The 18,829-nt window shown below is 33.8% G+C and overlaps 2 protein-coding genes across 3 annotated transcripts in view; both read right to left on the bottom strand.

Moving 5' to 3' along the window:
* Positions 1 to 2,256, bottom strand: part of LOC106476681 (organic cation transporter protein-like) — a 25,479-nt gene extending 23,223 nt beyond the window's left edge. The window contains exon 1 of the mRNA XM_022381376.1: positions 2,182 to 2,256. The gene's annotated coding sequence lies outside the window, so the exon portion shown is untranslated. The remainder of the gene's footprint in view (positions 1 to 2,181) is intronic.
* An 8,322-nt stretch (positions 2,257 to 10,578) lies between these two features.
* Positions 10,579 to 18,829, bottom strand: part of LOC106476670 (organic cation transporter protein-like) — a 110,247-nt gene continuing 101,996 nt past the window's right edge. Inside the window, exons 7-12 of one of the 2 annotated variants that reach the window (XM_022381366.1) lie at positions 17,556 to 17,650; positions 16,399 to 16,613; positions 15,130 to 15,311; positions 13,501 to 13,640; positions 12,416 to 12,487; positions 10,579 to 11,373 (exon numbers count right to left, since the gene is read on the bottom strand). In XM_022381366.1, coding sequence (XP_022237074.1) covers positions 11,319 to 11,373; positions 12,416 to 12,487; positions 13,501 to 13,640; positions 15,130 to 15,311; positions 16,399 to 16,613; positions 17,556 to 17,650 — 759 coding nt within the window. In that variant the 3' untranslated portion in view covers positions 10,579 to 11,318. The remainder of the gene's footprint in view (positions 11,374 to 12,415; positions 12,488 to 13,500; positions 13,641 to 15,129; positions 15,312 to 16,398; positions 16,614 to 17,555; positions 17,651 to 18,829) is intronic. The other variant, XM_022381367.1, reaches the window with a different exon arrangement.

Below are 18,829 nucleotides of genomic sequence, written 5' to 3'. Positions count from 1 at the left end.
GAAAACAAACAAAAATCCAAAAAAAATTTCACACTTTGGATATTCAAGATTCAGACAATTTCTTTATAATAGAACACAATTTTAAATAGAAGTACTCTCCTCACAACAATAACACGACTTTCACTAGGACTTTACGTGAGGGTTTGATTATTTCTTTATTGGTGTAATTTTAAATGTAGTACTGAGAAACTAAAGTTCTTAAAAATATTATTTTTTCAATAAACAGTACCACTTTTAATGCATAAAAACATTACAGTTTACATCAGTAAAATTTACGAAAATTTTGAGCTCAGTACGTTGAATAATTTTGATGCAATGAGTTGCGTATAACTAAATACTACAATCCAAACACTTTTTCCGTGCAGTACTTCCAGAAAAAAAATATTATTATTTTTGTTAAATGAATGTTCACTTTTTTCTAAATATATTAAAGAAACACATAACACCAGTATTACCGCTAATCATATCAAAAAATTGCAACATTTCTATTCGCAAACAATGAACAAACCCAAGGTTCTCCTCGTCAACATCCAGGGTGGCACAAGATCGAAGATCTAATAAGTCGCACCAAAGCAGATATGATAATGATCACAGAGACATTAATGTACAGACATAACAGAGTTAACTTAACTAACTACATTACTGTAAGACACGACAGAGAAAGAAGGGACTTGCCAAAGATAGGTATATTAGCCCTCTATAAGGACACATTATCCGTATAAACTTATTACAAATAATTGCAAACTACAACCATAATTACATTATAATAGGAGACAATGAACAGCAAAAACGAAGTACTCGAATGTGCCACAACAATAGTTAACGGCAAAAAATTGCTGGAGTTAATTGAAGACAAAGAAAGTATTCTATTAAATAACAATACCCCGACGCATATATGTTATGCGAACAATACCAATGATATCTTAGACTATACATATGCTCTAGCTCTATAGTAAACTCATTCATTTTTTTCAGTGTCGGAGAGGATCATATAGAAAGTGATCATTTACCAATTTGGTGCGATTTTAACCTCACTCCAAATTATAATCAACAAATAAACAGCCCGAAATTAAAAACAAAAACGCAGACTGGACAAAATACCAGGAACTACTAAACAATAATCTGCCAGAAAAAACAACAACGTTTAATAGGGCTGAAAACGAATCAGTAATGGATAGTTACAGCTGCACAATTACAGAGTGCCTCACAAATATAGCAGAAACATATATCCCAATTATGGAAACCCCACAAATAACTCCTAAATAATATAAAAGAACGCAGAAAACTAAGAAAAATTTATATGAACGCAAAACCCGGAACTAAAAAAAAACCTCCAACACATTCAGAAACGAAATAAAAAGCCGATAACTGGGACGATTACTGCTCAAAACAAACACATACACACGGAACGAACATCTCGAGGAGCGACCGGGAAGATGGGAGTATATAAGGTTTTATTTGTGCTGATGAAATTATTGACCTTATTAAAGAATGGTTTGTCCATTGTGGGTTCGTTTGGTGTTTTCTAAATATTTCTGCTTTTTGTATGTTTGTGTTATTGTATTTTAGTGTTGGATATATGTGTTAGTTTTTATTGTTTCCCGTGAATCTTTTCAGATGAAAACAGAAGTTTTGGGGATTAACACCTGGTTAGGCTGATTGGTCTGTAGCTTTCTGGCTTATTTCCTGGCTTTTTTCCTTTCAGAAACATTAAAAAGTCCGCTAGTTTCCAAGCAGTTGGTATGTAATGTGATTTTAGAGATAGATTGATATTGCGGCTAAGTGCTCATTATCATTATTGTTTATTATTTCTAGTACTTTTATTGGTTTTTCGAGTTGTTAAGTAGTGTTATCCTGAATGTTACTACTATCCGCATTAGGAACTTCTAGAAAAAATAATCAGTTCAAGACTTACCTTAAAAAATTACCTGAAATACAAAATGGGTTCAGGAAAAAATAAAATAAAATACAAACCACAGACCATCTGGTATGATTCACAGAAACCATAGTAGACAGTTTCAATCGTAACGAATGCATTGTCGATGTTTAGAAAGCTTTCGACACTGTATAACACAACGGATTAAAGTACCAGATGTCACAAATGAATTTACCTTGATTTATTATTCGACGGTTTTCCAACTTTCTAGATAACAGAAAAGCTAGGATAAATGTATCGGGCACCTTTTGGGATTACTTTACTCAAGTAGCAGGTGTCTCGCAAGGAGGGGTTGTTAGCCCTATACTATTCATCATGTATGCGGGTGAAATGCCTCTGTCAGATCCAAATTTACATTTCTGTTCATAGAGTGCTGACAATGTGGCTATCTGGAAGAGTTTTTATACCTCAACCATAGCTGCTACAAACTTACAACCGGGTTAAATGGAATAGAAAACTACTGCAATAAATGGAGAATTAAGATAAATGTCCTCAAAACTCAAGTAATTTTGTTCACAATATCCAAATAGAAGAGTATAGAGCTCCCAAAATTATATCTGTACGGAACACTGCTACAGGTTGCCACATCAGCTAAATTCCTGGGCCTAACCTATGATTCTAAGTTAAATTGGACTAAACATATAAATGAAACAAGAAACAAAAATTTGGCAAAGAGCCAATTACGTAAGGCGTACGACTAGAAACTGAAAATGTATTCAAAATATACAAAACATACACTCATCTAGTAGTAGAGTATACCTGTCTAGCATAGATAAATGTAATCAAATCGCAAGTAAACAACTTACAGAAATCAAAAACGCAACAATCACTAAAGCATACAGAATTCCAAGAAGCACAAACACAGGCTTTTTTCATAATTATGCAAACAATAGACTACTTCCAGAAAAGCTCCTAATGGCACAGCGGTGTGTCTGCGGACTTACAACGCTAGAAACAGGGTTTCGATACCCGTGGTAGGCAGAGCAGAGATAGCCCATTGTGTAGTTTTGTGCTTAACTTCAAACAAACTTCCAGAAAAACTTAAAAATACATCACTAAAAATTCTGAAAAACTTTATCATACATGATGATAACAGATCTAAGTACCTCTCACCACTAAATCTAGTAAACTCCTCATGTAATCTATGGCCACTTACTACTGGGCAAACTGTTAGCTAGATATGGTGTTAATTTTATTTTAAAAGGGTTTTGTACGTAAAAATAAGACTAGCGCTGTATGTTTTATTATCGACATCTATGGATGTGTTGGAGTAAACAAAACTTTATTTGCAAAATAACGAAAACAGTGAAATATTTGTCGGAAAATACGGAAAAATCTGTGTTGTACATCCATGGGTATGGCCTAAAAAGGGCCATTCGCGTGTGCGAATGAACAATTGTAGCGGGTTTTCCTAGTACCTGACCGAATAATATTTGGAGAACTAACTAAAAAAAAAAGGTGACTTAATCCTCCCAGGTCACATGACCTAAAGAAAGACAGACGATCTTTTGTAGATCAAATATAACTAGAACTGCCCCTACTAGGACGTTTACAGGGTGTCCGAAAAGTTTGGAACCGCAAGCACTTCATCTAATTTTACAGAATGTGATCCACATGCTGTCTTGTAATTCGAAACAAGAGTGGATTAACAACAGGTTTAACTCGACCTTCTCGTGCTTTGACAGCGCCCTAATTATTCACGCATTTAAAAAGCTACAAACCGCTTCGGACACCGTGTAAATTTATACAGACGTTTTTAATAGATATTTGTTTTTAGCTTGAACAAAAGTGCATTCTGCTTTCAGGTTTAAATAAACTATTTAATCAGTATGTAGATATTGCTGCTTTAAAAGTTTACCGATTCGATGTTTGATCTGTATTATATTCTTGCCGTATGTATTGACAATATCATTGACTAAGACTATGCGAGACGTTCCACTTTAATCGATTGGAACTATTGATTTAACTCAAATAATAATGTATGATATTTTCTATAATTTTATTTGGAAAGCAATTTTTCTTTATAAATATTTTAATATTTTAAAGTTCCTTACGATATATTAATACGTGCTACTTACTGATCTTATCGGTGCAATGAATCAAAATCTTAATCAAACTTTCCCTGAAATATCTGGAAAAACCGGATTAAAGTTAAAATATAAACCACCAAATGTTTTCTTGCGATACACTTTACATTCAAATGTACCATTGTTATTGGGTATTTAAATAAACCAGTTTATATGTTTGTTCAGATATGTAGGTGGCAAATTAAAGAGAGGGGAGGGGTCCAATGTCTTTCTGACCGAACGAAGTGAGGGAATGTGTGCCACAGGCGCACTCATTACGGATCCAGGGCTCGCCTTAGGGCCCAGGAAGCTCTTGTGTTCGGGATTGAATTTTATGCGTTCTCCTTCTTTTCCTGACAGTAATTTTCCCAATTATGATACATTTTTCGTGGGACAGATTGAATATTAGAGGCGAGAAGAGGGGGGGGTCAGCCTACTCGCTTCCTACGCCTCTGTTGGTGTTCTACTGTGAATTTTATACTACTATGTTGGCTATTAAGATGTTTTAAAAACTGATCAACATATTCAGAATCATAAAGGTTATAAAAGGATTATCAACATACTAACGATAATATACAGGGTTGAAACTTGACCTTTCAACGTCTACGTTTCATTACGGTAAAGAAACAAGCTGGCGAGTGACGGTTGCTAACCTTGATCCCATGACTACTCCATCAGTTAGGGTATATACATAAAGTTATTGACTAAGAAAAGAGATTCCTTTTTGCTAAACGTCAATAGTTCTGAAAACCATTCTTAAAAAACTTTGTTACATTATCATCATTTTGATATAAAATTCTAGTGTTCGTTGTTGTTGTGTCTCTTTTAAAGGAGTACAGAAATTTCACCTCAAATTAGCACAACAAACATAAACAAATAGAACAAATAGGTAGAGGGGTTGGCTGGTTGACTTACTTTTGAAATTTATAATTAAAAGTAGGGATGCACGGGTACCCGGCTAGATCTTCGGCCTCAACCGGGTATTGGGCTGCCCGGTAATATTAGGCTCCGGCCGAGTGTCGAAGTTAGGAATCTAAGCCCTAATCTTTGTGGCAACTAAGGCGGTACTGAAAGTTACAGTCAATAATTGGTTTAGTTATAAAAAAAACATGTTCCGAGCAATAAAAATTGACCGCCCGCTGAAAGTCGGGGATTCAGAGAACAATAGGGGTTAATAACAAGCATGACTTTAGAAATGGATTTCTGGGGAAGGTGGAGGTTTTGAGAAGTTGGGGCTAGGCATTGAAAGTAAAACTTGAATGTTCTGTTGGTGATTATTCGGTTAAATGTAATAAAGGTAAATTTTGTTTTTGTTTCCCATTTTTGTGTATGTTGTTTATTTGGAGGGGGGGGGACAAGGGAACACGTATTCGGCCAAATTTTACTACCCGTGCATTCCTAAATAAAAGTCATCTATGAATTTCAAAAAGAAGACATTTCGATACCAACATAATCTAGACACTTTTCTCTTACTTCTTTGCTAATTTTCTCAAAAATTAATATTGCTTGTTTGTTTTAAATTTCGCGCAAAGCTATACCAGGGCTATCTGCACTAGCCGTCCCTAATTTAACAGTGAAAGAGCAGAGGGAAGGCAGCTAGTCATCCCCACCCTCCGCCAACTCTTGGGCTACTCTTTTACCAACGAATAGTGGGATTGACCGTCACATTATAACGCCCCCACGGCTGAAGGGGCAAACATGTCTGGTGGGACGGGGATTCGAATCCGTGATTCTCAGATTTCGAGTCAAACGCCCTAACCCCCCTGTGAGCCAACCTACCCCGAATACGTGGCACATGCTCTGGGATAAGTTGACACTGATTAAATTAAATCAGAGATACTTTATTCTCTTAACAAAGTATTGGATATAACAACAAAATCTTTGCAGAATAAAATATTTAATTATTTCGAACGTAAAATTTCAGTTTTTACTCCTGCACAAAACGGAGGCTTCCGATCACGATGAAACTGAAACAGCAAGTGACGAGTGTTGGACGCGTTAGTAGTCATGATATCACAGCTACCAACTTCAGCATATATAGTTATCGGAATTGTGTCAACCAGCCCCGATCTCCCTTACATCTAATGGCATATTCACTATGTGATTCACTTCAAGAAGCTTAATCAACAACAACAAAACATTAATTCGTGATTATATTGAACTATTTTATCCACTATACATCTAACTGGACAGCCTTCTTTATATATTTTAGAAACCTCATACAAAGTAATTGGATGACAACCAGATGGTCTTACACTAAAATATTCTTCTGGTGTTAATACACTATCCCTTTTAAGTTTCTTTGGATAATTCTGTAATTCGGTTTCTATAATTCGTGTAGGATCTATTTTCAACATAATAAACTTTGTTGCATAATTCAAGGTATTCTACGTTTCATAGTAATAATCTACTTTATTCAATATAACTGTACCATTTTCTTTATTAGATTTCATTATGAATGTTATAAGATTTTTACTAAAACTTGACACTGATATCAATTCTTCTATTTTCAGTATTAAGTAACAAGAGTTACAATTCCCAAAAGATGATAAAATACCAGTTATTTGTGTTCTAATACTATGAAATGATTCATAACCACCAAATAATTATTTTTGTTTTGAAACTTGGTGTAATAATTGTGCAAAAAGGTAAAAGATAATTATGAAATTAAATTTGTAAAGGAAAAATATCACATTTTAAGATATTTATTAACTTATCCATTTCAGTCTCATTCAAAATATAAATAGAAAACTAAATATTACATCACTAGGATGACTAATGAAAGTATTGATTATGTGATAGCTTCACAGTCGGTTCAGTTTACGCAACTATTTTTGTCTGTTTTTAACTAATATTTTATTATTTCGTGTATTAATTAAGTTTTTAAAAAACCTCTATCCCAAGGATTTTTATTTCCGTTTTCTTCAAGATTTACTTACAGCTGCTGACAGGACTTGGCTACAACCATGTTATAGTTGAGCCTGTTGAAAAGGGGTGTTTTGTTCACAAAATGTCTATCATACTCCACTCTGAGCTACGTATTCTGAAAGTATTATTAATAAAGTTTTATAAAATGCTTATAGTCTATATTCTTGTTCTTTTAAGAGTGAAAAGAATAAACCAGAGGCATACTTTCTGTATAAAGACGGTTTGTATTCGGTGAGACACTCATCTAGTCAGAGACATGCCTTCTTTATAAAGTTGGTTTATATTCCATGAGACACCTGTATAATCAGAGACATACTTTCTGTATCAAATCGATTTGTATTCGGTGAGAAACCTGTCAAGTCAGAGACATATCTCTAACATACAGCTGGTTTGAATTTGGTGAGACACCTGTGTAGTTAGGGACATACCTACTGTATAAAGTCGGTTTGTATTCGATGATACACCTGTCAAGTCATATACTTACATCCTGTATAAAGTAGGTTTGGATTCGCTAAAACACCTGTCAAGTCATATACTTACATCCTGTATAAAGTAGGTTTGGATTCGCTAAAACACCTGTCTAGTCAGAGACAAACCTTATGTGTGAAGTTGATTTGTATTCGGTAAGATACCTGTATAGACAGAGAAATATCTCCTGTATATAATTGGTTTGAATTTAAAGAGACACCTGTCTAACCAGAGACATGCCTACTGTATAAAGTCGGTTTGTATTCAGTGAGACACGTATCTAGTCAGAGACATACCTCTTGTATAAAGTCGGTTTGTATTCGGTTGTATGAAGATAATTTGTTTTCGGTGAGACATCTGTTTAGACAGAGACATACCTCTTGTTTTAAGTCGGTTTGTATTCGGTGAGACACGTGTCTAGTAAAAGACATACCTCTTGTATAAAGACGGTTTGTATTCAGTGAGACACTTGTTTAGTCAGAGACATACCTCTTGTATTAAGTCGGTTTGTATTCGGTTGTATGAAGTTAATTTGTTTTCGGTGAGACATCTGTCAAGACAGAGACATACTCTCAGTATAAGTTCGGTAAGGCATATGTCTAATCAGAGACGTACCTCCTGCATTAAGACGGTTTGTATTCCATGAGATACCTATCTAGTCTCATGGCAACCAAGAAATATGTTTACAAGTGTCAGTTCTAGATACGATACCACCAAACAACCATCAAACTGCCCATTAGAAGTTCACCATAAGAGCAAGTGAATTTTAGGAATTTCTTGGGTAAAAGGAAAAAAGAATCTTTAATAAAGAATTCCTTTTGATATTGAAAGTGAACTTAATTTTGGAGCTACAAACTTAGTCAGTTTATATTTATGAGATACAATACTGGTTCTGTTTATGCACTAGGTAAGTAGTACATGAGCTAAATTATTTCCAATACTATAACCACAAACACGTTTTAGCTCTGTGTGCTCATTTATATTATAATTTTTCATTGTTTTGATACGATGTTATTGACGAATAAGAGTTGAGGAGAACACTGACTTCAGCAAAACTTTTGCGGCATTAATATATATACACACAAAATATTTTTTGTTTGGTTTAGCGCAGAACTACACAGTGGGCTATCTCCAATCTCTGGAGCACCAAAACTCAGTATTATAATCCCTAAAGCTTAACGCTGAGCCACCAGGGGACGATATATTTGTAAAATCACACTGTTTTTACTGGAATTGCGCTGAATGTTGTCATACTGTTAGGCCTTTATACATGGTCAGTTTTTATTCATTTCGACGGAAATAAATTGCTCTTTCTTCAGTGGAAACCGTTACAATTAAACTACATAATATATATAATTGAAATTTAGGATAGAGATTTTATTGATGTGGGTAAGTGTGACTATAATAAATTCTGAAATTTCAGGCAGAAAAATTTTAATGGATAAATACTTATATTATTAGTGTTAGGTCTGTTGATTTCAGTGCCTCATCGTTTTTCGACGTTTAAAACCGTAAGAATACATTTTGTATTGCATATAAAATAGCATTTTAGATACGCTTTTCTGCCATAATTTTCCAATCTAACTGATAAGTTTTGGAACTAAATGAAAGATTTCGGCAGTGCATATGGCAGACAAAAATACTCTTAAAATGCTATTTTTACCTTCATCTGTACTACGGAGACACTCTATATGTTTTTTCATCTCTTCGTTAAAAAGTTTAATTATCAAATTTCTATTGTTTTTCGAATCCACCCCCATTGATCTCAGACGTGTTTAACAGGGTTATAAGTTTAACTTTTTCTATGTGGTTAAGGGAAGTCTAGTTAAGGCCTTGTTCTCTTACAGAAATAATAACAGCTTTTAATTGGTGAGCTGGGTTATTCTTATCGATGAAACAGATAACAGCTGTTAATGGACTCGTCCTTGATTCCCACTCTCTGTTAGCTAGCTGATCTAACAAGAAACATTGTTTTCTTGTGTCAGAAAATCGAAGCTTTATTGACATATTTAAGACAGAGTTTGGGAATGCAGAATTATTACAGACTTGACATAAGATTTCCATAGAATTACACTAAAAGATTTTACACAAAATTACATAAAATGTACAAGGTATTTCCGTGGAGTTTTCACAACGTCAGATATATTAGATAGTACTCAATTACCTATATATTTTTCCGCTACTTTCCCAGTTGTATTCCAATAAGTTCCAGGTAGAAACTGAACGTTTTTGTTATATATTTTTACTTCCAGTGTTATTTCAAGTTAAAGAGTCCAAGCAACTCGTCAGCGTTTAACAGTGTTGTTGTTGTCCTCGTGTTCGCCTTAAGGGAGAATTTGGTTGTTGGTTACATTTCGTGCAAAGCTATTGAGGACTATCTCTGCTAGCCGACCCTCATTTTGAAGTGATAAACTAAAGGGAAGGCAGCTAATCAGCACCAACCACTGCCAACTCTTTTACCAACGAAAAGTTGAATTGCCCTGGGATCGCCAATCACCTTTAATCCTCGCTCTCTCCACAGCTGAAACGGCGACGAGTATGTGCAGTGACGAGATTCAACTCGCGACCTACAGATTTCGAGTCGCTTGCCCTAACCACCAGGCCAAGCGACGTCTATAATTCAGTAGAAAAAAGAAGAAAATGCACTGTATGCAGGTTGTAACAACATATTTTATTTATCTCAATGAAGTCACGGCATACTGGGAAATGCATTGAATTATAAAATGCTAAGAACAAAAGAAAGTCTGAATTCACAAATTACGTCCACAACTGAGAGTCACTCAATCTGCTTCGTCTTTACTTTTGAGGTTATTGTTACGTCTCCGTTCGTTAGTTGATTTTCCGTAACTTCGTTCCCACGAAACTTTAGCGACACAAGTCCTTTCTTAATAAAACTGGTTTATTCTTTCCGAATATAACTTTACCGATACACTTATTTTCAACAGTCGCTCTATAACAAACGCTATAACAACGTTCTTCAACAATACTTTCTGACTGCAGTTCAGTTACTCACTACCTACACACATTATCTCGTCACGTTTTGATCGTCCTATATATATATATACCAGACAAGCATATATCTAGTAAATGTTAGGGCATTCACGAAGGAACAAGATATTTCTAGAAAATAGGTGGCGTGACACTAGTCACGTGACCTTGCTGACGCAACATTATAATTGAAATTTCTTTGTGTCTGAAGGTGATTTATGTATAACCGAAAGCTCGAATGTAGTACTAGAAACATTATAGGGAGTACACCACTTTCAGAAACTCAACATGGATGATTCTACTAATGGTAATGTTGGATTGTTTACATGTGTTTAATTAGAAAGAACATAACACTATTCTTCCTTAGCAAAAGAAGTGTTGTAGCATCAAAGATTAATGCTAGTTAAATATTTCTGTGTAACACTTAAATACATTTAGTCATTCATCTAAAACAAAATATGTACAAGTAATAAAAAAATAATACCTATAGTTGATTAGTTTCACAATTTCAGTAGTTTAAAGTTACAAATCCACCTTCTTGGTTAGTTCATATTATGTTATACATAAATATTATTACAAATACTTCAATGTAATTGATTTAGTTCTTCAGTGTTAAGCTTAAAGTTTAAAATAACATTGGAAAAGTTTCAATAATAATAATATTTTCTTTTCATATTAAAACGCCTCGAAAGCTAAAGATCACACAAGTTCCCAGTACATTGTTATCATAAGAATACAAGTTCTCAGTACACTGTTATCATAAGATTAAGATTAAATAAAATCTAAGCTGTTTCAGAATGCTCCTAAATATAATTAATGATAATATCATTTTACAAATTTTAGTTATTTATGCTAAAGATAATTTTCCTTCTCTATGCCTTCAGGGCGAAAATTGTCTTGAACCGTTTAAATCCAGCTATGTTCACTTTCAGCTATATCTTTGTGGTGGTATATTCCTCCAGTTGTGGATGTTTGGATGAATTGTTTCTGAGGATAATAAGTATTTTAATATTATAAGCATTATTCTTTAATAAATATATTTGATACGTTTCAAACTTCTCGCACGCTACTTCATTTTTGTAACTGATAAACGACTACACCAAAAATACTTATTAAAACGTTTACCTACTCTACAGAAAAACATTAAATATTTACAAACCTTATTATTTTACTATTTTTGTCAACACTATTTCGAATTACCAAACCAGTTCGAATGAAAATAGATGTCTGTTGGAAAGCATTGACGCCAAGAAGTTTGATGAAATATAAACAGCGAGATGATAAACAGCTTTTCGTTTATTTACGTAAAGATTTAAACATACATTCGTGTGTATTACTCCACATTGAGTGTGAAGTTCCAGTAACCGACTTCGTATGATAAAATCCGTACAAAACCAATAAAGTAAGAAGAGTTAAAATCTATTATAATTTCTCTGATGCTAATGACATTTTCAGATGTAAAACAATAACAAAATATATCTTACTATATCCCATTACGATGGCATTTGGTAAAATATGGCAGGGTTCTTTATGTATAAAATTACTTAGATGTCGAATTTAGGTACATAATTTTCTGCTTGGTAAGTGTTTTAGTGAATAATATCTGTAGAAGTTATATATATATATATATATATCTCCAGAATTGTGAATGTGGGATATATGTACAAATTACTTGTGTGAAAGTTTTATATATATGTGTGTCGGCATGAGAGTGGAACATATCTATTGAATTTCCCATAACCAAAGTGTGGTAAATCTTCATGATTTCCCGTGTGAATGTTTAAGTTTTACATTGTTCATGTAGCTAATTTTATACGAGTGTACTGTACTGTTTATATGGAAGAAACAGGGTTTTCTGTGTATAGGAGTGACATACTGAATTTAACTATACAAGAAGGAACTTTTGAAGTCAATCATTTCAAGAACAAAGAGAAACACTTTGTAATAAGGGGAAAAACTCATTTAAACTCTTGCTAAAAACCACCTATTAACAATTAAATTAAATTAATAATATTTATGAGTGACTAACCTTTCTAGTTCAAGATTCTTCCCGGTCATCTTGTTCCAATATTCCCTTAAAACATTAGAGTTGTATTTCTTCCTGTAGAAAATATTGATTTATAATGATTTCTGATTCCTTTAGACGGATTAGTCCAACAAAGTGTTGCGTACATTATATTAAAATGGATTTGATCATGGAAACCAGAAAACCATGTAGTAACCACAGCCGGCATAAAGCTGAGGCTGAAGACATGTAACAGACTTACATTTTGACATTGTTTGGCGTTTTATAGATAGTGGATGCTAACGAAAATTGATCGTTTTCCAAGACAGAGATATATATCGCTTCCATTTAATATCCTTGGACAACAAAGAGATCTGAATCAAGTTTGGGTACCATGAACATCGAAAAAGAGACCTGGGAGAAGTCGCACCCAAGCGTACGGTGATAAATTGTGGCACCTTCTATCAGTTTAGAATCAACGAACATAAAGGTCAGTGGGGAAAGTCGCCCGCTTGTCCAAGGCAACATTACACAGCGTAATTAAGAAGGATCTCTGTCTTGAAAATCGACACAACTTACGTGTACACAAACTGCTTTCACGACATACCCGTTCAACGGTATCATACCTCAAGCAATTAGATAATGAAAAGAGTATTCATGCTATTTCCTACGAAGACGTATGGATTTATGTGTGACCAGAATGTTGAAAAGGGCGCTAAAACATGTAGTCTTCATATACTAAATGGATTATGAATAGCCAGAGGAAGAAATGGCGTAATTTGGAGCCTTTTGCAATGGAAAGTATTTTACAAATCTATTGTCAAGATGCACAGTTTTCATAGAGAGCATGAACCGACGAAGCAATATGAGCTGTAACGACATAGTGAAGCTCCAAAATCGTTTTAATATAACATACTCAACCTCTGTACATGGGAATTTGAAACGAGTTCCTGTCAGAATTATAGTGGCAGGGATCAAACTATGCATTGCCCTAAACTTCGGTAATTTAAACATACTGAATAACTAGAAAACACGCTTTTTATTTAATAATTAAAAAGTTACTGATCAACTTTTAATGCACAATAAATGAAACAATAACACAAACTTACTTCCCAAACTTCTCGCCTTCTTCTAGAGTGTCAGGTAATGGTTTGTTTTTGGTTTCTGGTAAACGCAGAATTAAAAGTCCTGCTGCAATGGATAATCCTCCAAAAATTCCAAGAGGAACTCCTTGATTGGTGGCCTTTCCCTATGAAATGATAAATCTCTTAAACTTTATATGCTGGAATAATCTTGTTAATGAACTGTTGGATCAGTCAGAAGATGTGTTAAATGTACATCCCATTTTGGATCAATAAGTTTGGTTTGGTTTGAATTTTGCGCAAAGCTACACGAGGGCTATATGCGCTAGCCGTCCCTAATTTAGCAGTGTAAGACTAGAGGGAAGACAGCTAATCATCACCACCCACCGCCAACTCCTGGACTACTCTTTTACCAACGAATAGTGAGATTGACCGTAAGATTATAACGGCTGAAAAGGCGAGCATGTTTGGTGGGACGGAATTCGAACCTGCGACCCTCAGATTGCGAGGCGAGAACCCTAACCACCAGGCCATGCCGGGCCTGGATCAAGAGGGCTATCTGCTGTGCCTATTGTGGGGAATCGAACCACAGATTGTAACGTTGTAATTCCGTAAATTTACCACAGTCCAACCGGGAGACCAATAGGAAAAAGGGAACATTGAACGGAATATTATAATAAAATATATTTCCAAATAAACACTTTATATTCATGCAATCAAAATCTGTCTTTTGTAGCATTTAAATGTGGCTTAACTTTATAAAGTTATATAAAAATTGTTTGGCAACTCTGCACTTAATACCGCTTTTTAGCGTTCGAGTAACAGATCGTCTGAATTATAATACGAGAGCAGTATCTCAGATCAAACATTTTGATTGCAAAGTTTACAATTAGTTCATGTGTAATGATAAAAAATAAAGACTGGTTCCAATTCAACGTGTTTAGGCATGGCAAATTTTTTATCATAATATTGGCATAAAACAGAACAAAACAAGTAACAGACTTTAAAAGTGCGCTTGATAAATCCTGATTCCACACAAACGCTATAGAGTAACATTGGTGTAGAAGCATATAATACAACCACATTAGAAGTTTTAGACACAACACTGATGAATCCTTACTTTGTTCAAATATTAATGTGTAAAATTTCTGTAAAACACTGATTACAACAAGGCTAAAAGTTTTACACGTAAGACTAATCAATCATCATTTCACACATACGTCGATGCTTAATTTGAAATACTTTGAATTCAAGTATTTGATTTTACTTTTCATAATCTTTATTTTAGATTAACTCGTCTGATCTGAACTATTTTAGAATGACACCTAGTTTTTCTTCTCTTAAACGTTATTTCAGATACGGTAATTAATTCTTGCCTAGTTTTTCTAGTTTTCTTTTTAGACGAAATCATTTGGGCTACTTTTCCTCACTGAAATTTAGTAGAGGTTAGAAAATATATTAAACAGACCGAAAGATAGTAAAGGACTAAAGTCAATGTCCTATTAGTTGAGTCCATACAATTGTATGAAATGTATTGTTATTTTTTCATGCTGGATATATGTAAAATAATTGTTAGAGAAAATAAACACTTTTACACGTTGCATTTAAAAATGGTTACATAATCTTGAACAAGGTAGATGTGGAGTCCAGACTCACCAGCTCTTTGACGAACGGTGCCACCATGGATCCAATTCTAGCACAAGTAGAGCTGGAGCCAACACCAACGTTACGTACCACAGTTGGATAAATTTCTGCAGAAAACACGTAGATGATGGCAAAAGAAGCAGAAATGCAGAATTTTCCAATCATAGCCAAAGTAATTCGTAGCCATAAGAGATCTTTTTGAAAATAAAATAAGCTAGTTGAAATTGCAGATATTTAGAGCAAGGATACTGTAAACGATCACAATACATCGTAATTTTTTAATTCAACCACACTTTTTATATAAGGAAGAATAGACTTAATGCACAAATATTATAAAAACAAATTTTTGCCGAAGGTAAGAAATAATGTTTTAAATCTGTAGTTTAGATATAAGAATAACTTCGTTTAGCAATAGATTAAAAAAAATAACTCATCTTTAAAGGAAATTTGCTGGAGTAGATAAATGTTCTGTAGATTAAGAATATTTCTTGTTTAAAATTTACTTACTACATTAAAAAGTTTTCTTAGAATGGCATTCATTAGGATAAAATTATTAATGGAAAGGGTTCTCTTGGTCAGAAAGTTTTCGTCAGAGATATTCATTAAAATGCAAACTTTCTTTACACAGGGATTTGCGTAATTAAGAAGTTTTTACAGAATGTATTCACTAAATTACATAGTTTTATTGAAAGGAATTCACTTTGTTAGAAAATTGCTTGGGATGAAATTCAACATATGAAAGAACTTAATTTTCTCAGTATGGACACGGCAGATAAAAATATATTAAGAAGAGGTTTCACTATAAAGTTTTCTTAAAAGGAATTTTCAATTTTCCGAAAAAGGGTTAAAATAAATTTAGGTTTTTGTAGAAAGGTGTTTACTAGATTACGAAATTGGTTATAATGGGTTTTACAAGATTAAGCAATTCCTTTTAAAAATAATTACTAGAGCGAACGTTCTCGTTTATTTGTTTGTTTGTAATTAAGCTACACAATGGACTATCTGTGATCTGCCCACCACGGGTATCAAAGCCCGGATTCTAGCGTTGTAAGTCCGCAGACATACCGCTGTGCTACTGGGGGCGAACATTTTCGTACATGGAGTTTTACTAGATTAAGTTGTTTTCTCCGAAGAGATTTAGTAGAAATACATTATTTATAAATGTTTATCAGAAAAGAATTCACTAAAGTGAATAGTTTTATTGGTTAATGATTTTTTTAAAAGAGTCTTTATATATTATGCTGAAATACGATTTACTTAATGAAAGAGTCAAGATCATACCATCTTGTATAGGAATGGTGAGAAAACATGCTAAACCACCAACGACCATTGTAACCATCAATGGAATGCGACGTCCTAGGTACTTAATGGCGAATACCGAGGCTCCATAAGAAGGAAACTCCACTGCTCCAGCAATAAAGAAGTTAAGGAATGGATTACCACCGAGATTACTCGTGTTCAGGGATAAACCATAGTAGACAAAGGAGTTCACAAACCTATGAAGACAGTCAACTGCTGACATAATTTTAACTAACATATCAAAGCTGTTTTTATAAATTTATCTTTTTGTTTCTGTCAGTCTATTAACTATAAAGCAACCAATGAGACAGACTTTCGGGAAATACAAACACAATTATTTTATTATTATTAGCAATAAACATATTGTCATATAAGAAGAACATTCATTGATCACATTTCAGCAGCTTTGTGTTGTATCTGGTAAAACTAGCACTATATAAGTATTGAAAAGAACAACTGTTTAAACACAGGTATGTGTCACAAGTGGTTACTCTTGTAGCTTCGTGAAAATAACATGATTTATTTTAATTTAAATATTTAACTCAATGTACTTTTAGCCAGGGCCATTGACAGAAAGCTTTGGGCTCGGGACAATAGCGTTTACTTTCGCACAGAAATTTCAACTTGAGATGCCATCTTCTCACGACTCTCGAATTATCCATAATAAATGCTAGCTTGTGTCTTAAAGGTTATGAATGTTCATTTATCTCCTATAAAAAACAAGTAGTTCATGTTTTCATGCCACTCATATATATTTTTGGGTATATATATTCTAAACATTCTGTTAAAGTATGGCATAACACACTTCCAAGAGCAGAACGTTTTGACATTATTTAATACATACCAACATGGCTTACATTATAACTACCATGGTAACGTAAAAATCTGTTTCCTTGCATATAATTATTTATAATACTGACATGTAAATTTGCACTGTAACACATCTTGAAGATCTGGTATTTTGAGTATATCCTTATTGAGGTGATTAGATGAGTGATTGTTATGAAGTTAGGTGTAAGTATAAAGTGTGTAACGAGATATTTTCCAATTAATGTGGTTGAGCTAGTATCTTCTGAATAGATAGTTGCCACAAGAACTTCTAATCGGGTAATATATACATGTATGTGAGAATCACTTACCAGTTAAAGTAGATGTTCAACGTCTTGCTTCGCATGTTGGGAGTTAGCAGGAGATTGACGAAGGTTGCTTGCTTCTTCGATGGTTGTTCTTTATCCTTGAGAGGAAAGTGAATTTAAACAAAAGACTATTGAATGAACTACATTGTAATGCTGGTATCAGATATAAAAAGGTATTTATATTAAATAGCTGGTGCTTAATACAAGTTACTTTACATTATACAGTTGATTTTAAAAATATAAGCTTTCTTTTGTATTGTATGGTTGGTGTTAAAAGTCAAACGATCTTCTACATTATAATGCTGAGGGTGAATATAGAAAGTTGCTTAACATTAAAAGGATAGTACGAACACTTGCGTAGTCTGGGGGGTCATCCCCCTTCTAATTCTTGGATACGCCACTGAGCACGAAATATAGCAAGTTGTTTTAGATTATACAAATTGTGTGAACTATAAAATGTTAGTTGGAAATATATATTGTTTTATGTTATGTTTCATAGGACAGCGTTAAAAATAAACAAGTTATTTTACCGAGTCGTTCAAATTGAATTAAGGGTTGCGTTTTCTAAAGCAATAGCAATTTGTATGAGTGAAGGGGGTACAAAGATACATACGAAGAAAGGAGATCATCCGCTACATAACTTTTCGCTTAACAACAAAATAAACAAATAATTATAATCTGTCATTCTCTAGCATTTAACTAATTGTTACACTGTATTGAAATTAACGAAGGTATCCTTGAAAATAGTGGACTAGTGGAAATTTCATAAAAAAGAAATAAGTAACCAGTAAAATGTTCTAGTATGTTATTGTTGGTATATTTAGATTTCAATTATGGGACTAATTATTGCTATGTGATTATTACTCTATAAATCAAACACCATGAGGAGAAAAACACCTTTCATTAGAATTTAATTTAACTTCTCAAGTCAGACCCAATTTGGATAGAAAAAAAAACACTTTAACATATTGCTCTTAAGGGGTGTTGCAAACTGAATCACAATTGTTTTCCGAGAACATAACAAAGTAAAATAAGATTTTAATTCAATTAAAAAAGTAATTCCAAGTGTCAATATCGCTTGATTGGGCCACCACTGTTCTCACGCACGAGTTTAATCGATTTGCAAAAGATTTCAGTAATGCAACAAACATGTCTGTTTTTGTGGTTGTCTCTGTGAGCACATCAGTGAGAGCACAAATCAAGGTTTCATGTTTGTGTCTCTGGCATTCGGGCAAAGTTTCCAACATTTCTTCTGTATATTGTTGAATGAAAGCTCC

This window comes from Limulus polyphemus, unplaced genomic scaffold, assembly GCF_000517525.1.
Source record: "Limulus polyphemus unplaced genomic scaffold, Limulus_polyphemus-2.1.2 Scaffold158, whole genome shotgun sequence".
Taxonomy (NCBI): Eukaryota; Metazoa; Arthropoda; class Merostomata; order Xiphosura; family Limulidae; genus Limulus; species Limulus polyphemus.
This window is presented reverse-complemented; position numbering and strand designations above follow the sequence as displayed.